The sequence below is a fragment of the Strongylocentrotus purpuratus genome, unplaced genomic scaffold (assembly GCF_000002235.5).
Source record: "Strongylocentrotus purpuratus isolate Spur 01 unplaced genomic scaffold, Spur_5.0 spur5_contig_869, whole genome shotgun sequence".
Taxonomy (NCBI): Eukaryota; Metazoa; Echinodermata; class Echinoidea; order Camarodonta; family Strongylocentrotidae; genus Strongylocentrotus; species Strongylocentrotus purpuratus.
In genome coordinates, this window is record NW_022145578.1 from 92,143 (window position 1) to 117,666 (window position 25,524).

The window sequence follows — 25,524 nt, forward strand, 5'->3', positions numbered from 1 at the left end:
TATATTATTTTCAATTTCATCACTTTAGACTCGATTTCAACCGAGACAACGATCACTGAATATTGGAGTATCGCATATGCTTCAAATATGTTCATTTGAACCAAATTCATGACCCTATCCTGAAACTTTGTATTACCTTTAACTATTCCAGAACCCTTTTAGGAAAATGCAGAAAACAATATTCATAGAGAACACTTTGAGGTATAGAATATAATGGGAAAATTTTAATGTATCAAGTTTCTAAACATTTACCGGTATTAATCTATTGAAAAGACCTGAGGGGCTTCCAAATCTGAGGTGGTCTCATGAATTTTAATTATAATATTCTAAACAGTTGAAATAACCCTTGACACTTTTAACCCTATAACAATATCTAAAGAGTTAAAGTAGACTTTACAGGTTCATAGAAGATTTCATGAAAATAAATTAGAAATTGAGGCACTGACATCAAGCTGAATATTGAACCTTTTTGACCTTCAATAATTTTGCACGGAGAAGGGTCACAACCATGGCAGTCTGGGCAGGGATATTGTCTACTGTTCTTGTGTTTTTGTTTTGTTGACTTTCCCTATACATCACTTTTCTAGAGGGTGAAAGCCCACATCCCCTCTCTGCACTCTCCCAAGCAGCCTCCCAGCATCCTTCAGTGATGCAGCATCTCTCTACTGTTCTTGTGTTTTTGTTTTGTTGACTTTCTTACATTACTGTTCTAGAGGGTGAAAGCCCGCATCCCCTCTCTGTACTCTGCCATCTCCCAAGCAGCCTCCCAGCATCCTTCAGTGATGCTGCATCTCTCTACTGTTCTTGTGTTTTTGTTTTGTTGACTTTCCTTACATCACTGTTCTAGAGGGTGAAAGCCCGCATCCCCTGTCTGCACTCTGCCATCTCCCAAGCAGCCTCCCAGCATCCTTCAGTGATGCTTAATCTCTCTACTGTTCTTGTGTTTTTGTTTTGTTGACTTTCCTTACATCACTGTTCTAGAGGGTGAAAGCCCGCATCCCCTGTCTGCACTCTGTCATCTCCCAAGCAGCCTCCAAGCATCCTTCAGTGATGCTTAATCTCTCTACTGTTCTTGTGTGTTTGTTTTGTTGACTTTCCTTACATCACTGTTCTAGAGGGTGAAAGCCCGCATCCCCTCTCTGCACTCTGCCATCTCCCAAGCAGCCTCCCAGCATCCTTCAGTGATGCTGTATCTCTCTACTGTTCTTGTGTGTTTGTTTTGTTGACTTTCCTTACATCACTGTTCTAGAGGGTGAAAGCCCGCATCCCCTCTCTGCACTCTGCCATCTCCCAAGCAGCCTCCCAGCATCCTTCGGTGATGCTGTACCTTTCCACCATTTTATGGCCGTTCCAGATAATGTCTTCTTCTGAATACGTTGACTCGCCTGTTTGCAACATCAGCAAAAAAAGTATGATATACATTCAATGAACAGTCAATATTAAGATACAGATTCTTAAATACATGCATCAAGTGATATGAATATTGCATGCATACATTTCAGGTAGAGGCCACAGGTAAGGCCTTTGATTTGTATACTGTTGACCAAGAAACAATTTGAAACGAAGGTTGCAGTAAGGCCAAGACTGGGGTGATGACTTAATAGAGAAGGACAAATTTTCGCCACAAAAGTGAAAAGTCATTGACATACGGTACTGTTATAGTATCACTGGAATTCAACAAAAAAATTGAGAATTGTCCCTTACCGCCCATAGCAAAGAGATACATTCCCACAGCAACGAGTCCATGGTTGACCCTGGGTAACGACATTGGACTCAATTTTGTCCAGATGTCCAGAGAAGGGTCGTACATTTCAACATTTCTTGAACGAGCTTTCGAGGTCCATCCACCTGACGCATATATCTTGCCATCTGTCAACAAAAAAAGAGATATAAAAATCAATGTTGTTGTGTTTGTACAACAGACCAATAATCTGGCACTGAACTGCAACGACAAAGTAAATATGTCCACTGGCATATCATGAGCAGCGTTCATCAGTGATACAAAATAAGGACAACATAATATAAATCATTGGGTTCCTCAGGGGTCAATTCTTGGACCTGAAATAATCAAGTAAATCCTGTATACAGCACCACTTGGGGACAATGAACAACATCATCACATCATAATGGATAAATGGTCTATGGTCAAGTACAAAGCTGCTCATCAGAATGTCTATTTTCAGATTCAGAATTTTATATTTAAAATACTGTGGTAGCTAGAGATCAACTTCATTCATGAAAGCTTGATCAAATCTAATAAGCACGCTTACCAACACAGGCATAGGCTCCTTCTTTTCTGGACTCATGCATGGGACTCACTTCTTGCCACGCATTGTTCTTCCAGTCATACTTCAGGACAGTCGAGACAGGGGTTGGTGACCGGTCTACTGAACCAAATACAAATAGGTCTCCTTCTACCACTACCGCTCTATCATGACATCTGGAAAAGAGAAATATAAAACATTGCATACATGACCCAAGTTTGGCTGGAATCCATCAGACAGTTCTTGAGATAACGCTATCACGAGAATGGGACGTATTACGGACGGACAACTTACCAAATATATAATGCATTCGGCTACCCTGTTGCGGAGGCATACAAACATTTTCAACTCCAAAATAGTGCATCAAAACTGTACTTTTTCAGAGCAACTTTATTAAAAAAGGTTCAAATATTTCTGGTCACGTGAAGAGCTCTCAACCAATCAAGAACCAATACAAATTTTGATGCAGGATATAATACAACATAGACTGAAGAGAATATGTACCCTACCTCTCAAAAGGGAGACTGGTCAATTGAGAGCAGACATTATTTTCGATATCCAGCTTGAAGACCTGTGTAGAAGTTTTGACACGGCTTTGATCCCACGCTTTTGGGTCCCCACACAGATAGACAATGCCCGTTTCCTCATCAATGGCACGTGTATAATGTTGCTTTTCAATCACGTTCAACCACACCGACTCTTCATCCAAACTTCTAGTCCTCATCACTTTGGTATTCTTAACGTTAGCCACACTCAGGCAGAGCACATCAATATGCTTGGTACTGCTGTAATGTGTGTTGTAACGTGTGTTGGATGATGCATAGAGGTGACCGCGGAGAGGTAGGAAACTGAACTGCTCCCTGAGAAACTCCCTGGACCACTGCCTGAGGACGGTGCCAGTCCTCTTGTCAATGTCTACGACCTCCAAGGTACTGGGTTCATGGCCATATCTGGAAGTTATATGAATGAACAAACGTGATGTGAACAGTTGAAATTTACCAAATGTTTAGGAGAACTCTAGTCCATTAGCCAGTTAACTACTAAATTCTTTCATCCCCTAGGCTTAAAGCTTATCTGCCATAGTTTACAGGAGGGATTAGACTGCCCTGCAAGGTCACTGGACAGGTGGTTATCTCATCAACTCAGCTCTCAGTTAACATAAGAAAAAGAGGATCATGGGGGACCAATGGTCACCGATTAGGCATTGTTTGTTATGTAGAGGGCGCAAGTAGCTACAAGTAGTGCAGTGGGCCTTTAATAAAGGCAAAAATGGGGTTTTAAAGCAGAGGAAAATACTTTGCTTTGGATAGTAAGACTTCTCATCAACTTTGATGGCAACATCAGCTCCTGCAATCTATTGTTTAAAAAAACTTCTTACACATCCCATGTACTGCTTGACAACGGAGCAAATCCAATGGCACACACGGGGCAGAAGAATGTTCGATTGAAGCTTTGGTTCAAAGATGAAGATTTTGAGATGACATCAAATACCTTTTCAGCGTCGAAAGATTCTGTAACAGAAATAGAAATTAAATTTCAAAACAGGAAAAAAAGAGATGAACAAAAGGAGCAGATATGGAAATAAAGCAGATATCATAAGAGAGAATAAGAGAGCAATATGTTTAAAACAAACACTGTCTTTGCTCATTACTCAGCTGCATATATAATCATTAATGCAATCTCCATCATCATTATTTGGCAGATTTGCCATTTATTTGTAGTCTTGCCTTGTCTTGGTCATTCATTGTGAGTTTGGTGTGAGTCTGTGACATCATATTCCTGCTATGACTAAACTCAACTCGGCCTCCTTGCAAAAGAGCAAGATACCTGTAAAATTAAGCCCAGAACATCTTTCCATGAATCGGACCTACCTGACGAACTGTCCTTGGAGATTTCAGCAAGCGTCTCTCTGAATTTGTCCTTGCACTCTTGGCTGACTTCACTCCAACATACCTTACTGAGAACAGGAAGCAGATTCGAATCAAGAGCTTTGGGGTTATAGGTCAGCCATCTCAGAAGTAGCTCAACCAGGGTGTCTTCATTTGCTGCATTCCCTATGGGAGTTCAAATTTTAGAACATGTTAACATTTATAATTAATTCATGTCTATTTAATTATTTATTTAGAATTATTTAAACTGCATGGCCCGAATTCACAAAGGTTTGTCAACACCTATGTGACGCGTTGATGCGTTGTTGATCTGAACCTTGGTCTGAAACGTGTTATATGACGCACATAAACCTAGGTTTGTTGACAAATCTCCTTTGTGAATTCAGGCCTATATGTTTACTTATTTATTCATATATTAATTTATTTATCTTTATTTGTTCATTCATTCATAGTCTTATAAATATAATAAATAAATAAATAAACAATGTACGTATCATCTGTTCAGAGCCACAAGGGCGTTAACCATGTGTTAAAGAATATGAGTTAATGCCCTCCTGGTTTCAGACAATATGGACAGTTCTTTTAAATTTGTTCCTGTCAAAATAAGAGTAACAACAGTTGTTTGCATGATTCTAACAAATATCTATTGAACTTTCAACCTTGACCTACCTAAATTGACCTCCTCCAGACCAAGCACGGCTGCCATATCTTGAAGATCCAGCTCAAGCACACGCTGACTCCTGCTGATCGACCAAAAGTATGACTGGACAACCTTCTTGCAAGTCTCAGCCAGGTCAGAAATTCTGTAACTCTCGGCAAACAGCCACAGCTCTGAGATATATTAGACACACACTGATCAATTATTTAAAAGCTTTTTTTGACAAAGAATTAAAACATCAAGATCCAAATTTTTACGACCATATATCTATAGTTTAGGAAATACCAAAAACAGGAATGACAGTAAACAGTAAGATGAAACAAACTGCACCAAAAAAGAATTAAATTATGGAAGATAGATTTTATCATAGTATAGAGTCTATAATTGAAAAATCCATGTAAACATTAGCAATTATACAAATAAGGATATGTGTAATTCTGATGTCAAGGTTAAAATCATTTAACTCTACCACAAAATACTCTGTATTGGATAATTCAATAAAAAAATGGATGAAACATCTCCTTTAGCTGTATCACTGCCCCGTTTTATAAACCTTGTTATCAACAACAAACTGCCAGAGATCTATGACAAATCTGCTCATAGCCAATAAAATGGAAGGATTTCAGTAGTTTGCAACAATGATCATATCTTGTTATGATAACAACTTTTTAAACGGGGTCCTGATTTATTTCCCCAAAAGTATTTGATCTAGGTCGTTTCACAAATTTAAACTGACTCATGATTTAAATTGAGTGGTGTTTAAATTTAAGAAGTTGAATTTAAGAAGCAAAAAAAAAACTTAAGGTCACAGTAATAAGATCAGATATATTGCCACTTTGTTGAAAGTAAAACCCAGATTCATGTCATATCTAATTAAAGAGATCCGGTAACTTTGTCTCAGATTCTGAAACAAAATCCTGGATTTAGCTCATGCTGCAATGATAATTATAAACTTTTAGGTCAGTCAGGAACCCCATGACAGGCCGATCGCCTGTCTGATTATCAAGATATTTATGATTTGAATTACAAATTTTGAAAATCGTTTGCCAAACGGTTTTTATAACACTACAGTCTATTGGGGAAAACAAGTATGGTAAAACCGCGGCCACTTACAGATTTGTACTATTTTGAGGCACTTCTTGATCATTTTGAAGCGCAATTTTTTTATGGCCTCAATATTACACCATTTCACAGACACTGATAACACGTAGGGCCGTGCATCTCAAATTTAATATTGTTAAACAATCCCTGCTAACCTAATGCATTGTCAGTGTCCAAGCTTTCTTCAAGGTAGATAGTGCATGCACGGGAAAGCTCATCAACCTGCAGCATGGTCGAAGCAGTAAGCAGATCCATCACTCTAGAATGCTTGGTGCCGCTCGGCAGATGACAGCTTCCCACATAGAGGAACTCCACAACGAGTGACAGAATATCTGTGTCTACCCCACTGATCGTGATCGTCCTGTGGGCCGGTGTACTCTCTGCAAGCCCCGATGTGAACATGGCATTGAAGTAAACGCTGTTGGCAGCAAGCACACACCGATGAGCGGGTATTGGTTCCATCGGCATCTCATCCTCCCCTTGGAGGAAGACATCGCATAAGGAGTGTCCAGACTGCCGGAATGTGTTCAGCGACTTAAGGGTCGAGTTTGGCCACTCTTGCTTGTTGGTCGCTGTCAAGGTGATCTTGGATTTCTCATCCATGTTTCACAAAGCCTTTTTACAATGACAAATGACAAAAGTCAGTGGCAAATCTGCTGATAACCAATCAGAAGCAAGTATTCCAGTAGCTTATAACAAAAACTGTCAATTGTCACTGATGACAAGTTTTGTGAAACACCCCCCAGCAGTTGTTAAACTCAACATCGGCCGTCGGATGCTAGAGTAGGACGTCTGTCTGGGGATGTTGAGGTAAACTTTAGTCCTGGTCCTGGAGGGAGAGTCACCTATGATATAAAAAAAATTAAATGTGGATGAACTACCACATTAGTCTCATTGTAAGAATTAATCACAAAAAATACTCTGTGCAGAAAAGTGAGGAACTGTCATGCAGCACTCCAGCAAAGCACAGAGAGTCAATGCTAGAGCGTATTGACCTCTAGCACTGCATCTATGCTGTGAGGCAGGGACCTAGAAGTCTATACACAAATATACACACCACACAAAACTGCATAGACTGTACACAATCATGTCGATGCAGCTGTAAGCAAAGTTTGACACTAGACTTACAATTTGAATTTTTAAATTATTCTTTTTAACATCAGTAAGTTGAAAAAAATGTATTTTACTGCTATTTAGGTGTCATCAATTGTCATTAAAGTACCGATTTTGAGTGAAATTAGTTGAGTTTTGTACAGTGGTGTTTGAAATGTTGAGAATCAAAAGCACAGCTTTTACTACACAGCCAGGATAGTGATGCTCCTATGTGTGTCATGCAGTCTGGCCCCATCCCATCCCTATAATGAAGCAATGAATTTTGCTACATATCAAATCAATAATACTTATGAATTATGTCTCGTGTCTCTGGACTCCGGGAAAACAGCCATTTCTGAAACATTTTGGAGATTCAGTTAACATTAGTTACACTGTACATAGTACATGCACTTTGTATCATATGAAAAGGCATATAATATAATATCATTATTATTACATTTGAATTCCCGAAAGAGAGGTCGACTAATAGAGGTCTAGTTTAGTAACAAAACAAAATTATGACCCACACCGAGTAGGCCTACTGACATCTGATCTTGGTCAAGAGACAAGATTCAAGAATAAATTCATTACAACTACAAGGCATTAAATCTAATAGAAGTCTAATAGTCTAGTAATAATAGAAAGAAAAAAAATCTCAGAGTCAGACCGACGTGATTCTGATAATTTGTTCACCTCTATTTCATATCATTCCTATCTTCTTCTTAGGTAGATATAGGTAGATGAAATAGTCTATTAGACTTCAATTATTTCTATGACTAACGTCTTTTTTAGTTGTTGTGAATTTATTCTTGAATCTTGTCTCTTGACTCTATTATTGTCTCTATTATTACAAGACTATTAGACAAGCTTCCAACTACAGACCTATAAGCCTCACCTCTGTCGCAGGAAAGCTGATGGAGAAAGTTATTCGAGATGCTATAATTACACACTTACTAAGTAACCGTCTACTCTCACAAAATCAACATGGATTTACCCCAGGAAGGACATGTGCAACTCAATTACTTTGCGTACTAGAGGAATGGTCGCGATGGCTCGATGAAGGGAAGGCGATTGATGTTTTATATCTCGACTTCAAAAAAGCTTTTGACAGTGTTCCCCATGAAAGACTCCTACTCAAACTAGAGGCACATGGACTTGAGGGTAAACTCCTAAACTGGATTAGAGCATTTCTGACAGGGAGAGTACAGAGAGTCTTCGTTAACGGAGAATCTTCAAACTGGTCTCCAGTAACAAGCGGGATACCGCAAGGCAGCGTCCTTGGACCGGTCCTCTTCCTGGTCTACATAAATGACCTTCCACTTGACGTGAGAAAGAGCGAAGTAGCCTTATTTGCTGATGACACAAAGCTGTATAATACAGTGAGCACACCAGCACAGATTAATGACCTCCAAGATGACCTAAACAACCTGCACAGATGGTCTGAGAGATGGCAGTTGCCTTTTAATGAGGACAAATGCAAAGTACTCCACATAGGCAAGAGAAATCCTGAAGGGAACTACCACATGCAGGGGAAACTTCTGCAATCAGTGAAAGCTGAAAAGGACCTTGGAGTGACAATTGACTACCAGCTGAAATTCCATCAACATGTATCATTAGCGGTCAGTAAGGGATACCAACTACTGGGAATAATGAAAAGAACTTTCTCCAAACTGGATACGACAACACTACCGATTCTATTCAAGACCCTAATTAGACCACACCTAGAATATGGGAGTGTTCTTTGGCATAGCAGATTTAAAGAAGATGCAAAGAAAATCGAAAGAGTGCAAAGAAGAGCTACCAAATTGGTTCGAGAAATCAAGGACCTCCCATATCAAGAAAGACTTAAATACATGAACATGTACTCTCTGTTCTACAGAAGAAGAAGAGGAGACATGATCGCAGTCCACCAGATCATGCACGGACTAGTCGACATCCCACAAGATCATTTCTTCTCCCAACCTGCAAGTAGAAGTAGATCCACGAGAGGGCACTGTCTCAAGATCCAGAAAGAACACTGCAGACTGGATGTTAGAAGTAAGTCTTTCAGCAGACGAATAATACAAGACTGGAACAGTTTGCCAGAAAATATTGTGGTCTTGGCAACAACGGACAAATTCAAAAGACACATAGATAAGCATTGGTGGGAGTATCGCTTCGATCTCCCATGACTCTCTCTCCTGTGCATGCGCATACACTCAGTAACAAATCCAACAGGCTAAACCTACTATAGAAGCAGTGACCGGGAATTACAGGCCAACGCCTTCTACCCGTACTTGATGATGATGATGATGATGATGAATGATGATTGACCAAACACGAGACGCTGCGCGCAGCGCCTCGTGTTTCGCATCCATATCTACCAGCAAATGGATCAGCAGATGGGACTAGGCCTATACTATAATAAACAAACCAAGACAAACATGACGTTTTTAAGCCACTATATCGCATAATGTTCAACACAACATACATCACAGTCAATTATCTGATAAAGAAAGAAAAAAGCGAACAATTCTGTGACTCCATACCTCTCAAAATAACAGGAAACGCTTCAGAATTAGAAACTGGGGTAGGCAGCGTACGACGCGCGCAAGTTGTCGTTTTATAAACTGAAGTTACCGACTTTCAAATTTTGACTATAGGCCTCTAGGCTACAGGTGATTTTTTTTTTTCTGAGATTTTTCAAATTTATCATTAATAATTATCATAATCATTATCATTATCATCAGTATTGTTATTGTTATTATTATAATCATTTTTATTGTTGTTGTTGTTATCACCATTATTTCGATCTCCAAAAGAAGAAAATCTAGCTAGGCCTATATGTCACATATCTGTACTAAATTTGAACAACTGCACGATTAAAGAGAGAGATTATATTATATATCTTTGTGAAAAAGAAAACGAAATATTCACGTAGGCCTACATACAAAACACAAAACAATTATTCGAAATCATGCATTACGATAATTTTAAATTACTACATAAATTAAAGGTAATACAAAGTTTTGGAAAATTTTGCAAATTGGCTTCCAATATGTTCATTTGAACCAAATTCATGACCCCATACCAATTACCTTTGAGGCTCCATCAATAATGTTCTGAACTTTAGAAGCTTGCATGGTCTTTTCTATTCTATTCTATTGTAAGCAGTGACGGATCCAGAGGGGGGAGGCGGGGGCCCGCCCCCCCCCCCCTGGGGAAAAAAACGTGTAAAAACACGTGATTTTTTAGCTTTTTGGGGGAATGGCGCTCAAGGGGGGGGGGGGGTACAAATTTTCAAATTTTCGAGGGCCAAAACAAAAATGTGATCACTACCCACCCCCCCCCCCCCCCCCCCCCCCCCTCCACCACCACTGAGCGACTTTTCGGCCGGCGCGATTTTCAAATTTTACGGGAGCAAGAAAAAGAAAAAAAAAATTCGGTCCCCTCCCCTGAAAAATCCTGGATCCGCGGAAACTGATGACGAATATGCTTTATATTCTACAAAACATATCTCCTTTACATTTTGTTTTCTAAACAGTGGTTAAGAGCACATTTTGGCCGATCGATATTTCGTTTCGTTGGGGGGGGGGGGGTCAGCTTTTTTGGGTCATCTATTACCCCTATTTTTTTATTTTTTTTTATTTTTTATTATTATTATTTTTATTATAAAAAAGAACAACGAAGGGGGAAGGGGTTTCCACCAACACACACATAAAAAAGTTAAAAGGGGGGGAGGGTTTAACCCCCCCCCCCCCCTCTCCCCTGCGTACGCGCCTGCATTTCACGAAGTGACGGTAGTGAGGAAAATCGTAACGCAAAGTGAATGCAATTTTTTTTCACTACCGTCACTTCGTGAAAACAGCGACGATCTGTGAGCAGACATGCGTGAATAGAATTCGGGTGCAAAGTTTAAAAGAGATCTATTATTAACTTGTACTTTGTAGTGCTGCTACTATTGATATTGAGTCTTATTTTGTTAAAGCAGACTCTCAGTTAAAATATCTCTTGGGAATAAGTTAGGGTAGCAACTGTGTGTGTGATTCTTTGTATATTGCATGATCACATAATTGATTTTGGCTTATTATATTAAGAATAATATTCATCATATTATCTATATAATAGGATAGATTTTTTTAAATGTTAGTCGTGCTACTTCGTACTGACTCGTCTTTATGGAACAAGTGTCAAATTAAGTAGTTCATTTAATGCATATTGAATATTTGAAATTCATACAACAGATAATCACTTTTCCATTTCTGCGATACCTATAGCTTAATACTCTTTTACTCGCTTGTGGGGGGGGGGGGGGGCTGGACACACATACACCGAGACAAAAAGAAGGGCGACATTCAATTTTTTATTTATTTTTAATTTTTAATATTTAATAGATATCAGGCAGTTGTGTATCCAGAAATGGATAAACAAGGGACTAACTTTATTTATTTAGTCCTCGAAAAAAGGTTTGGGTACATAATTATTGTGATACTAGACATTTCAATGTATAGGCCTACAATATGACCATTTTGCCCCTTATCTGCTGACAAGGAAGATTATAATGTATTACTTAGTGCACGATCTCACAGAGTTTAAAAAAAAAAAAATTGAAGGAAAGTTCAGTAGCTCTATGCGTCACCTATCGAAATGTGCAAAAATGGCAATGACATAAACGTACGTAATCCGAACGTGATCACTTCGACATTGTAATTGCCCTTAAGTTGATTTCTAGAGAGTCTTTGCAATCATATTTAATGTAGGCCTACATTTTATATATATATATATATTCTGAAGTGCAAACACATACAAAAAAAAATACATTGTATGAACAAATATACATGGCACACAAACTTAATATCACTCAATCATAGTCAAGCATCATGAACATTGCAAAAATTAGTACGAGAAATACTTTCGGAATAAACTTAGAAATATATATATATATATATATATATACAGCTATATGAACATGGATTTGCATTGAACGTGCTTTTTACTCACTAATACAATAGACGCATAGTTACAAGTACAATTTATACACACAGACTGTACAATAATTATTAAAACCTTCTTAGCCACAATTAACATTATTTTCATTCGACTGACTTGAATTCGGAATATTGTTCGGTAAACTTTACTTTGATACTCATCGCATAGGAATGGCAACCATATGATGGAATTCGACTTACTCCATACACCGATCAACATTAGTGAGAAGGAATAAAAAATTCTACAAAGGAAATCCCAGTTAGGGTGTGACGCCCCCATAACCACCCCGTGGCTATAATAATGATCTAACTTTAAACACAAATCAAAATCAATATCAGACAGACTGAAGCAAATGAATAACAAAATATTTTTTATAACCCATAATTACTATTTATTTTATTTTATTATAGTTTTATTTCAACAGGGTGGTCTCATTCAATTTCATTTCTGGACCTGCTCTCCCAGAGAGCCCTGCATTCACATAAAAACATGTACAATAACAACATGAATTCAAAACATACATACAACGGTAAAATATACATGGCATATACAATAATTCAACTAAAATTCATATAATAATAATAATATTTAATATTTAATTTGTATAAGCGCTTAATACAAATGTCTCTAAGCGCTTTACAAATATACTATTACCCCGGTCATTGGATTCAGTGCTTGCCCGCACACAATGTGTGCACAATCTCCACTCCCTGGGGATCATTCCAGTCAGGCGTTACATGCATGCGCTCAAAAACTGTTTGACCAACAATGACGGTCGCATCCTACCGGGTACCCATTTAACACCTGGGTGGAGAGTAGCAAGTGCAGGTTAATATCTTGCCAAAGGATATTAGTGCCGTGTCGGGGCTCAAACCCTCGACCTTCGCATCTCCAAGTCAAGGGCCTTAAACCACTCGACCACGACACTCCCATAGATAAGAGAAAGGAAAACAAAGAAAGATTAAACATAATTATTATGACAAGACACTAAGAATTATAATAAATTACGTTGACATATTTGGTGAATCTTTATATTTAATCCGTTATTGGGAATTTATCGAATTCACTATTCAAGGAAGTCCTACCAGTAGACAGAGAGGCCACACCAGCCGACGAGGCCGATAATGACAAAATGTTCAAAATACTGACAGCCCATGATGACACCGACAAATCAAAGAAATACATACAAATATAGGAAGTAGAAAGTTCCAAAAGATCGACGAAACGGACAGTTCCCGAGGCCAAAAAAGCATTTTATACCTATGGGGATGACAGACAAAAATAGTCGGTCTCATAATTCTAAGGTAAATTCATGATGTAGACTTCACGTGACTTGCCATCTCTGATCTTTTCCCGAGTCTCGCGACGAGATCTCGGATTTGGCGACGTCGCTCCAAGTCTGAGGAGATAGAGAGAGAGAGAGAGAGAGAGAGAGAGAGAGAGAGAAGGAGAGAGAGAGAGAGAGAAAGAGAGAGAATGTTTATCGTATAAATCAGGAATGAAAGGTGGACTGGTTAAATTAGGGCCATTGTTGCATGCTTTTAGATGTAAGCGGTAATTTGTGACATTCTCAAGAAAAATAAATCGGGACAAATCCATTTTTCACATACTTAAACAAATTACGAAACTTGGTAAGGGTATGCATAATTCATTCGTTAATTGCATAATTATTTGGTATGACACTATACCAGTTTTGTCACAAGGTTGAGAAAAGAGCTAAATAATACTCACTCGCGGGGGGGGGGGGTGAATAATTTTGACACTTACCTTTCAAATTAATGATGTTTTGTAAGAGTGTGCCTGGATCTTCATCCCTCTCTTCTAGAGCAGGTCGTGACTTTTCCGTATCTCCCTTTCTCAGCCTGTCGTTCCATGTTTGTGCCATGCCATCGTTTTAAGTTGAAGACTGCCCTCTCTGAATGAACGATGCTGTTTTGCCTCTTCTCTCGACTTTTCACCGTTTGCTAAATATTTTCGAATCGTGGCAGTGGCCTCGTCTGGGAGGAACAGATTAAAAACATTCTGACATTAATTAATCTCATTTGAATTTTGTGCGTCAACTGTTATGTTATGTTACGAATGACGTAGGCGATGACGGTTGGCGAATTTCGTCAGCTAGGAATAACACTAGACTCAATGAAATAAATACTTCATAACTACTGCTGCGTAATCATTATCAATTTAGAACAAAATATTGTCATGCAATAATAACTACCTTCATTAGGTGAATTCGCCATTATATAACAATACTAATCATATGTCAATACTTTAAAAGATATCACTTTCACAACACGATTTGAAACACTTTCAATAAATTAATCTTAATTTCAGTAACCTTGTCCATCACTATTGAAATGTGCGATCATTGTAATGACCAATCACTAATCCAAACAGGAGCTCAAATGGCAATAAAGGCTAGTGAAACTGCCTCTTGAAATAATGTCTTGAAAGCCCTTGCGATTGTGTTTCATATGTATTGAAGAAATAAAAACACTCTAATTTGTACATGGATATGTTTTATTCATAAGAGATATGAATACTAATCACATTCAAATACTGAAAAATGTAATCTGGACAAGACGATTGGAAAGACGTTCAAGAAATCAACCATAACTGTGTGATGGCTCATTGGTAGAGCGGTGGTCTCGTAACCGGGAGGTCACAGGTTCGAAACCAAATCGATGCGCTAGTACCCTTTGGTAAAACATTTATCCTCGTTTATCCATGGGAAAGGAATTAAAGCCGTCGGTCCCCTGGTTACTTACTAAAAGCAAACCTATGCTTTCTTAAGCAGTCGGATAAAACAAACTGACCAGCGGACAAACAAACAAACAAACAAATCACAAACCTTGAGAAGACAATGTTTTATCATCACTGTTTGGGGTCCTCTCTGAATCGGAACCATCATCCATTCTCCTAAGGATGTACCCGAGCAACCAGCGAAGGAATCTTTCAGCATCTTCATCTCTAAACGATGTTCGACCGTGGGCATCACCATGATCATTAACGACTTCGTTAAGACGTTCACCATGGTCGTACATATCTGTTCCGATGATGGGATTATTAGGTGTCCCTTGGATGTCATTAGCACTTATATGCTCTGTAGGCCTATCATTTTGATTCATGACCGAAGCAAATTTATCGTAATTCTCTTCATCGTCATTATCACCATCCTCATCATCGTCACCATCATCATCATCATTGCTTTCACCATCATCATCCTCTACCTCGTCATAATCCACGTCTTCAAGGCTATTTGTGTTAAAAATGTTGTCATTTGTTGAGGTATCATTTTCTAACTCATTCACTCTCTTGTCATGCTTGACTACTTCGCCCCGTTTAAAGTTGATGAAATCATACTCATCAACATTTCCTTCATCGCCTCTGCTGACATCTTCAGTTTCCATGCTGTCATCTTCCCCGGCATCTTCCTTCTCACCTGATCTCGATACTATTAAATATTCGAGGTCCGGCTCATCGTCATTACTCCCTGAATATTCTCGACTGGATACGTTGTCATGTAAATCAACACTCACGACGTCATCATCGGCATCGAAGCGAGGGGGGTCGACATCGTCACCCGACGTACGTGTTTCATTCCCAAGCGTCATGTGATCATCCTCACGGATTTTCGACAACGAATCAGTTAATGATTGGACATATTGCGATTCTCCATTTGTGACGGTTTTGTTAGCTAACAGTAATCGTTCGTTTTCATTCTTATCATCGTCATCACCAGTCACTGGGGTATTTGTTTCGTTTAATGATATCGAAGTAGAATGGTCCTGGCTGGAATCATAATTCGCATTTAAACCGCCATCTTCGAATTCTCCCCAAAGTTTGTCGTTGTTCTTTTCATCATCGGAAACATGTATCTCACTGACCTCACTTCTGACAGGGTGTTCGCGCAGAATGGCATAAAGTCGAAGGAGCAAGTCGATCTTTTCATTGTCAGTGTCAGGTTTGTCTGTATTCAGGAGTGGAGCAGAGATGTCAGATATGTCATCACTGCGGTTACCGTCAGATAAAGATAGTTGCCCTATTAGGAAAATTAATGGATTAGCTGATAATTGTTCATGTTGTTGTAGGTAACGACGTTGAACATCATTTATTTATCAATTTGAATAAGATAATACCTTGTACGGATGCAAAACTTTATATATAATATATGGTAACGCAGGAAGATTAGATTTAAACAAAATAGAAAGGTTCCATTAATAAAAACGTAATGCGAGGGAGAGAAAGAAAAAGAGAATCGAGAAGGAAGGAGAGAGAGAGAGAGAGAGAGAGAGAGAGAGTGAGAGAGAGAGAGAGAGCGAGAGAGAGGGAGAGGGAGGGACCGAAAATACAGAAAGTGCGAGAGACACACTCACCTGATGCTTTGGTCACGTGATAATCACTTTCATTCAGGGGTTTCCCCGCTTCACCTTCGAGCATACCTACTAGTCTTGTCGTTATGCGTTCCTGTTGATATATCATGAATAAATCTCGAACCGCCCTTTGCAGCACATCGCCATCCTATAATTAAGTTAGTACAAACAACAAAGCAAGAAAGTCTGTAAAATTTAGAAATTCTCTTCCTTTAATGGATTTATTAATTGTGTTTAAAAATTAACATCTAGAAAATCCATTATGATTACTTCTATTTTGCCAAAAGAAATATTTCAAACAATTTTTCATAGGTTATCTACAGCTCGCTAAAACAGTTGGGACTTTTTTTTTCATTATCCCTCAAATGCTAAACTTTAGGTTTTGATGACTCGATGAGAAACATTCCTTGAACAGTGTCCATGAACATCCTCCCCATGACATTTGTATTGTCGATGTTTTAATTGTTATCCTTAAATTGTAGCAATGTTATGATGACTGGTTGCAAGTGCAAGCATCATGCAATCGCTAATACCTTAAGCATATTACCAGCTGAGAGTGTCAACAGACTTTGACAAGATCTTTGTTGATTTGCTGGAGTAATAGGATTATTCCGTCTTAAAGAATGAGTCATACTTTGTCAATGTCAAAACGAGATTACCACGACACCATTTTTAGCGTGCTTTAATAAATTGAAGACTGGGTATATATCATTATCATTTAAGTTTTTGTTAATCAAAATCAGAGAGCAATCACAATGAACAAGACATAAAGGAGATATTAAAGGCAGATGGCAATGGAGATGTAAATATGTAAACAAACACAATGAAAATGCCATGAGAACATGTCTTCCGATTGTTTATACATCATCTGAACATCTATCCTCCACTTTCAAGGGTAGAGCAAGTCTGCCCTTTTTCTTGGCCAATAATGCTCTAAGTCTTTGTTGGACAGTGCCTCAAAACCATCCATGTTTGGGGAGATCCCAATTACAAACATGATACTAAAACTGGGCTTATATGACCGAGTAAGCTTCCAGTTCCTTAGCAACTAACATTAATGATCAATGTTGATCAAATCCAGCTGTGCTTAAGTTCAAACAAATAAATATATGCATATGTTACACCAGTGATGTAGATACACGAGGCACGTGGACTACGTACCCCCTTCGAATAACGGGAAAAGGGCGAAGAAGGAACGATGAAAAGAGAGAAATGGGGAAGAGAGAAATGGGAAAAGGATGATAACAGAAGACGACATAGAAGCCCCCCCCCCCCTCCCCTCAAAAAAAAAAAAAAAAAAAAAAAATCAGAGATATTATAAATTAGCACATAATTTTCCAAGTGATATCGTTGCCCCCATGATTAAAGGGCCCCGGCCCAATACCTGGACTAACACTACGCCTCTGTATAACACACCCAAATCAATATCAGTTTTGAAATAGATAACACATTTTCAAATCCATGGACTCCGAGATAAATCTAAATAGAGCAAAGATATTTGAAACAGAATAAGAAAAAAGTATCCATGCAATCAGTCTAATAAATAGTAATCGTAATTAAATAAAACAAATTATAATAATGGCTTACCTTTTCTCTTGGGTTTATAGATCTAGCCTGAGCAATTGCAAAGTAGATAAATAGGAGCATCATCGAGACCCTTAGAGCCTCCATCTCGTCTTCTTCTTAAACACAGTCCAAATGAAGATGAGGGTCAAATACATAATATCATCTCGATACAAGGTTGAGTCCTCATCAATAGGGGACAGCCAAATTTGATAGTTTGTTTCTTGTGTCATTAATCACTGGTAACATCGCGATTTGAGGATTACCTGTTTGCATAGTAATCGTTCGGTGCTAGCTGCCTTTGAATATCTCTACATATTTTCCTTTTAGAAAAACAATAGATTTGGACCAATAATCCTTACCATATATCAGTTAAAACGCAATAAATCAGTCCTACCACATACCAGGGACCTATACCACGGCACTTTACAACAAACACCAAAGAGGGTACAAGAAACACCAGTTCAAAACTTCGACCAAAACACGAACAAAGATTCTGCAAACAGAGACGGAAATCAATCCTCTCGAATCGGAAAAGATATTTGGCATGGATAATCTTTTGGCTAAACAAATGAGATGTTTCATACCTGTATAAGCCACAAAAGTAAACACACACCTTTCAAACTTTGCGTCACAAATCTTTTAAGATAACAAATCGTCGGTGTTTGACACAGTTCAGCATTAATCATCCTCTTGGATTCAAGATCAAGGAAAATAGATATTACGATTGAGCTAAATGACCTGAAAGTTTATATTTCAACTGTTCTTCTATCAACGTCACTCAGGTTCTTGTTATTGTTGTTGTTGTTGTTGGTGGAAGAGGCGGTGTTAATTTTGTTGTTAGTTTAGTTTGGGCAAGTTTAGTATTTTCTTCTAATTGTTATCCCAATTCATTTCCTTTGTATCATCTTTTGATAACTATCTGTGTTTACATGTCTCTAAGCGCTTTGCAGATATTTTATTACACTGGTCATCGGATTCAGGCTAGCCCACATAAAACGTATGCAAATTGCAATGACCTTCGCATCCTATCGGTTAAATGTGGATTAATAACTCGCCAAATGATCTAAGCGCCGGGCTGGGATTCGAACCCCAAACCCATGGATTGAGAGCCCTGTGAATGAACCACTGTACCACGACATCCAATACATTTCCCTTTTCCCACTCTCACACCACATTACCCCCACCCTATGCGTTCTCTTTTAAGACATTCCTTATTATCTCATCTCCTGTCTATAATTGTTTATCAGAAATTCTTAAAATAGCAGCGGGGTCCAAATAGACGAGTCATCACTCTTATCATTATTTTTATTTCATTTCCCCTTATTAACCACATTCTTTCCTTCGTTTACCCTTCTTCTTCTTCTGCTTTGTCCCACATTTTCCATTCTCCTTTTCCCCTCTTCTTGCTCCCCTTCTTTTTCTTCCCTTCTCCGTTTTAAGGAAACCACCCCTCCATTTTCTGTTTTTATTTCATATACATTAGTTCCCCTCAGTCTTCTTTCCCCCTTATACTTCTTATTAGCTTCTTCTTCCTCTTCTTCTTCTCAGTTCTTCTTATTCCTCCTCTTCTTCTTCTTCTTCTTCTTATTCTCCTTCTTCTTCTCCTTCTTCTCCTTCTTCTTCTTCTTCTTCTTCTTCTTCTTCTTCTTCTTCTTCTTCCTCTTCTCTTCTTCTTCTTCTTCTTCTTCTTCTTCTTCTTCTTCTTCTTCTTCTTCTTCTCCTTTTCTTCTTCTTCTTCTTCTTCTTCTTCTTCTTCTTCTTCTTCTCCTTCTTCTTCTTTTTCTTCTTTTTCTTGTTGTTGTTGTTGTTGTTGTTGTTGTTGTTCTTCTTCTTGTTGTTGTTCTTGTTCTTGTTCTTGTTCCTGTTATTGTTCTTGTTCTTTTTAATAATAATAATAACAATAATACATTTCATTTATAATGCGCTTAATACAATGTTTCTAAGCGCAAGAGAAAGAAGAAAGGATAAGGAAGGAAAAGTGAGAAATACCAAAGAAACGTGTTAAAAACATTGAATTACAAGTAAACGTTCTTGTTGTTCTTGTTCTTCTATACTTCTTGTTCTTCTTCTTCTTCCTCTTCCTCTTCTTCTTCTTCTTCTTCTTCTTCTTCTTCTTCTTCTTCTTCTTCTTCTTGTTCTTGTTTTTGTTCTTGTTCTTGTTATTGTTGTTCTTGTTGTTCTTGTTGTTCTCCTCCTCCTCCTCCTTCTTCCTCTTCTCCTTCTGTTTCTCCTTCTTCATCATCATCATCATCTAGCCTTGTTTGTAATAATTATCCCATCTCCTGTCCAGTAATTGTCCATCTAAATTCTCAAAACGGCAGCCGAGTCGAGTCACCATCACTTTCATTATTTTGATTTCATTTCCCCGTCGTTCAGCCGTTCAATTTACACCACTTGTCACCTCCGACTGCTTTTGATAGAATGTTTCCGCGGGGGGTCATTATATGACAATAGAATTTCATCTTCTCGTCATAACCGTCTGCCAAGTTCATTCTCAATTCCTGTCCGATAGGCTGTATTAAACAGGCGTTATATCATGACGGAAGAAAATAAAAAGGAAAGACAAAATTTGCAATGGCTTCTAAATGACTTAAATCGAAATTATTACATTGAATTGAATTGATAAGGTTTATTGATAAAAACAATTCTTGAAAAACATCTTGAATTCACGTGTGAAGCTGCAACATAAGTATGTAAAAGAGGAAAATATGAAATTAAGACATACAGTAACTAAATTGATATGATAAAAAGGACTAAAAAGAAGAAGAAAAGAAAGAAATCAAATAAGAAGGAGGGGGGAAATAAAGAAAAATGGAAAAATAAGAAAGAAAGAAAAAAAGAAAGAAGAAGGTTGTAGGCCTGAATGCATACAAATAATACAAGTGGCATACGTGTACAAGTGGCACAAGTGTAAACATGGCAATGTACGCGGTTGAGACCATTTTAGGCATACACGAACTCATCAATGACCAATTTCATCTAGGGCTGCGTTCATAGACTACTTCCTTCCGTAAATTCCATAGTCATATATAAAAGATAATTGATGAGAAAGACCACCAATTTGTCACGAAAGTTTAAAGAAGTAGAAGAGTGAAACAGGGATGGGGTGGGGTATGAGGAGTACAGAGTTCAGGCTTTTTATATCAGATATTCCACCGATTGAACGATTTTTTTATATTGTTTTATTTTTATTTACACAATGTACTTTTATAGAATCTAATGCCTTACTACATTATAATAAAAAATAAAATATGGAAAATGACAAAGCGCCATGTCATGATTTCGGCAAACGTTATGGTTATGTTGGACATACCCATATATTCTGAAATTAAAGCCCCCCCCCCCTCCATCAACACCCCAAACCCATACACATACCCCTTCCCCAATCCGTGCCTGATGCTTTTTCACCTCAATTTATTGTCAATCAGACAGGCAGTAAAACTATCACTCATCCAATAAAATGTCCCTGAATGATTCAAAAATTTGATTGAATTGAGAGAGAGAGACAGAGAAAGAGAGAGAGAGAGAGAGAGAAGGGGGAGAAAGAGAGAGAGAGATAGATAGAGAGACAAAGAGAGAAGGGGAGAGAGAGAGAGTGAAGGGAGAGAGAGAGAGATAGAGAGAGAGAGAAGGGGGAGAGAGAGAGAGAGAGAGAGAGAGAGAGAGAGAGGGGGGACAGAGACATTTGAGGCATGGGTGGCATAGACAGAAAGAGAGAAAGAAAAATATATACGTAGAAAGAATGTAGAAAGAGATCAGTAAGAAAAAAGAGAGATGGAGAAAAAGACACAAGGAGGTGTAGAAATAATGGAAGGAGAGAGGAAAGGAGGGAGGGAGGGGGAGCGAGAGAGAGAGAGAGAGAGAGAAAGAGAGAGAGAGAGAGAGAGAATTGAGTAATGCAATTTATATGTATTTTCAGTGACAGGAACTCCGCCGTTTTCGGCTCAAATTTTCTAATGGGTTTTTGTCAAGTTTCTGTCGAGAGTAGAGGATTTTCTGCAATCAACTTATTTATTACCGGTTTAATTTTAGATTGAGGTTTCCCGATTTCATTCCTTCTAATAATACACTCATATCAATGATTACATGATGAATACCAGTCTTAACAGTGTAAATTCTGTTCATTTATGAGTTATACCGTTTCCTAAGGTATACAAGGCGGGAGGGGCTGCAGCCAGCTAGGCCCCGCCCTCCTAGAAAGTTAAATTGCTAATTTCGTGTAGTGGCCTCTTTGTAATTATTGATGAATTGGAGTATATCTTGGTGACGAAATATTCACTATCATAAAGTGTCACAATAACATTGTACTCGCACGCCCCCCACGGCACAGCGCGCCTCTATCGACGTTCCAGTGTGCTAGTGTCCAGACCAAAGATGATGGGAATGAGTGGCTCACATTTGACATGCAGACATTATCTTTGAGAAATATCTGGGGAGGGGGCGATTTCTCTTGTCTCTTGGTTGCACTAATGACGTCGTATAGTAGAACGAAATACAAATATCAAGTTAGAAATCTTTTGTGTCATGTGATGAATTAAAACGTTTGGGTCACAGGAAATTTCAGACAGGCTGCCGTTTGTGGAGATATAGTTTGGTATAAATTCCTTGACCCTATACCACTAATTAAATTTGTGCTGATAATTGGCGGAAAAGTTCAACAATTCGTCTGACCTCTTCTAAAATTGATTAATGAATTTTGGAAATGCTCGTGCATAGTGGAAACACTATTCTTTGGTGGATAATGCAAATTTATACCAATTACGTCTTTATACTTAACAGGAAGAGGAATTAGTTGAAGGAAGGAGACTGCACCTGCGAAAGGAGAAGAAGAAGAAGAAGAAGAAGAAGAAGAAGAAGAAGAAGAAGAAGAAGAAGAAGAAGAAGAAGAAGAAGAAGAAGTAGAAGGAGGAATTTGGATCAGAAGAAGAAGGAGGAGGAAGAGGAGGAGAAGGAGAAGAAGAAGAAGAAGAAGAAGAAGAAGAAGAAGAAGAAGAAGAAGAAGAAGAAGAAGAGGAAATGGGAGCAATGAGTCGCCAGTGACAGTCCTTTATCCGAGGGTATTATCGTGGATTAGGCTGATGATTATTAATACCGAAGTACAGACGGTGTCATATCGGTTTATATCAGGCGGTGTCTGTAATACATCACACAATGTGAGGGAGCCCTATATAGTTTTCAGAACGTTAGAGAGAGAGAGAGAGAGAGAGAGAGAGAGAGAGAGAGAGAAAGATATATATATTTATATATATATATATATATATATATATATATATATATATATATGTGTGTGTGTGTGTGTGTGTGTGTGTGTGTGTGTGTAGAGAGAGAGAGAGAGAGAGAGAGAGACAGACAGACAGACAGCGAGAGAGACAGAGAGACAGAGAGAGAGAGACAGAGAGAGAGAGAGAGAGAAGAGAAAAGCGGCCCTCTGGCTAGCTTTCGTTAATTAGGTCGTTTGTGCACCCATGAGGAATTCCGTTTATTAGTAAAATATGACATGGAGTATCTTCTCTTTGTGGTTGAGATAGAATAAAGAATCAATTACTTGGCTTGCTTGATTTAATTATATAGGTCGTTCGTGCAATATTGCTCAATGTACAAGGGAATTCCGATATTATAGAGCACGAAAATTAGTAAAATGTTACAAGAAGTTAACATGTGTTTAAATTTGAGTGAAAATATAATATGGGTCAGGTTTCCTTTAAATATTGAAAAGTGAAATGGTTGTCAGTTTTCATGTGCAGTAGGTCATGATTCACTGACACCAGACTTGGTGGAAATACCATCGATGGGGGCACGTGCCCTCTTAGCCTCCCGGTAGCTACTCCACTGTGAAAGTCCATTGACATTACATAATTATGAATTTCATATGACATGGAAGTATCGGCAGAAGCGAAAGTCCGAGCCACTTTTCGTCAATTTCATTATTAGTTCCTCAAGATGTTACCCGACTCCTGCAGCAACATTCTTAAAGGGAAGAAACAACTAATCATGTTTGCCAGTAAATATATGATCTAGTACATCCACTTCAAGGGGGATTGAGATAATTAGGTCAATTTTAATCTTATTAAACGTGGTAAGGTTTCTGGATAGGTCATGTCATCATGTTACTGGCTAATGGTAATAGGACAGATTATTGTCTTTAACACTGAAATTAGAGTCGATAATTAACACCAGAAGTGCCCAAGTGTGCGGTACATATTATATCCCCCCCCCCCCCCCCCCCCCCCAGTCCTAGACAGCACTGTGCGAGTTACTCTTTTTTGTTATCGTGAAGTGATACTAAGCGGTGACCATCGGTCCCCATGATCCCCTTTTGCTTACGTCAATATTATTAAGAGCTGATTTGATGAAATAACCATCTGCCAGTGACCCTACAGGGAGGTCTAATACCTCCTGGACAAACTAGTGCAGATAGGCTTTAAGGGTAGAGTAGGTTGCTGAAAGAAGGGGCGATCTGATTTATGAGTTTGAGACGGATTTTTGCCTATGTAAGTGCGGATTGTATACGAGCACCCCTCCTCTCCTGCCCCTCACGGAATCAACATTATTCTGATTTTACTATTCCTCTCGATAGCAAAGGGATGGAGGAAGGGGCAATCTTGATCATTTATGAGTTTTAAAAGAGATTCTGCGTACCCCACCTCCCGAATCGCCATTGCCATGGTTTTATTACCCTTCTCGACGTCTCCTGTGAGGGGTAAAGGAGGGTCAGGAAGGGGCAATCTTGATCATTTATGAGTTTGATCAGGACCATGACGTCTCCCTCCTGGGGCCTTTACTCATCAATCGCCAGACACTGAACAAAATAACTCAACTCTGTGTCAGTTGACTTGGAGATTAACAATATACCTATACACTGTCAGAAATACATGTGTATTCTTCCCGGGTATTCTTATCCAATTATAAAAAGGACGATTCCATAATTCCTTTGCTGAGAGGAAGTTAGAACTCCATAATTATGTTCATGATGTATGAAGATGGTGAAATCTTTCATAAGTAACGTATATTTTCTTATTCTAAACGTACTTTGTAATTAATGATTTATGATGCTTTTTTTTAATATTGTGACAATGCGCCTAATAAGTTTGCCAGGGAAAATGTTCAACTTGAAGGGCCTTAATGGTATCACAAAACAAATATTGACAATGATGTATATATTTGTAATTATTCTAAAGTTTTTGTAAAACAAAATATTTATGTATCACGTGAATGATGGTACCTTATGGTTTCCTCCTTAAGGAGTATAATATACACAAATACACAATTATGTAATCCTAATAAAAATGAAGAACCAAAACAATCCACGGTGACCATTGTCACTAATGAAAGAGAAAATTTTTATAACCCAATAGCCTTTGGAATCTTTTTGATTAGCATAGCGCATAGAGACTTCGGTGGAAAGCGCTTTACAAGGACCGTTTTGGTATTACCAGGGAGGATGCCCTGGTAGATGTACATAATAATCATGTGAACTCCACCGCACGAGATTTTGTTTTGATTTTTTCCAAAATCTAAATATAACTCTCTTATATCCGTTATTACAATGACCTCAGTCAATTAATGTAAAGGGATGAAGAAGATCAAGAAGAGCAAAATTTGGACTCTTAGACCTT

At 38.4% G+C, this 25,524-nt stretch overlaps 1 protein-coding gene across 2 annotated transcripts; it reads right to left on the reverse strand.

Moving 5' to 3' along the window:
- Positions 1-204: 204 nt before the first annotated feature.
- Positions 205-9,601, reverse strand: LOC593632 (kelch-like protein 8). 2 transcript variants are annotated; one of them, XM_030976022.1, is made up of 9 exons: positions 9,533-9,601; positions 6,068-6,757; positions 4,823-4,984; positions 4,136-4,318; positions 3,643-3,775; positions 2,774-3,214; positions 2,271-2,440; positions 1,705-1,869; positions 205-1,385 (listed from the first exon to the last, which is right to left on the reverse strand). In XM_030976022.1, the coding sequence occupies exons 2-9, from the start codon at positions 6,513-6,515 to the stop codon at positions 1,246-1,248; spliced, it is 1,842 nt and encodes a 613-aa protein (XP_030831882.1). In that variant the 5' UTR covers positions 6,516-6,757; positions 9,533-9,601; the 3' UTR covers positions 205-1,245. The 2 variants fall into 2 exon arrangements, with proteins under 2 accessions (XP_030831882.1, XP_030831885.1); XM_030976025.1 differs by having other exon boundaries at positions 6,068-6,527; positions 9,533-9,593.
- Positions 9,602-25,524: the final 15,923 nt, after the last annotated feature.

Excerpts from the sequence above, each read along its gene's own strand:
- LOC593632 (XM_030976022.1), bottom strand. The coding sequence starts at position 6,515 with ATGGATGAGAAATCCAAGATCACCTTGACAGCGACCAACAAGCAAGAG. Across the intron at positions 4,319-4,822 it reads TCTGGAGGAGGTCAATTTAG|GGAATGCAGCAAATGAAGAC; the intron begins GTAGGTCAAGGT and ends GAACTCCCATAG. Across the intron at positions 1,386-1,704 it reads GTATCTCTTTGCTATGGGCG|GCGAGTCAACGTATTCAGAA; the intron begins GTAAGGGACAAT and ends TGTTGCAAACAG.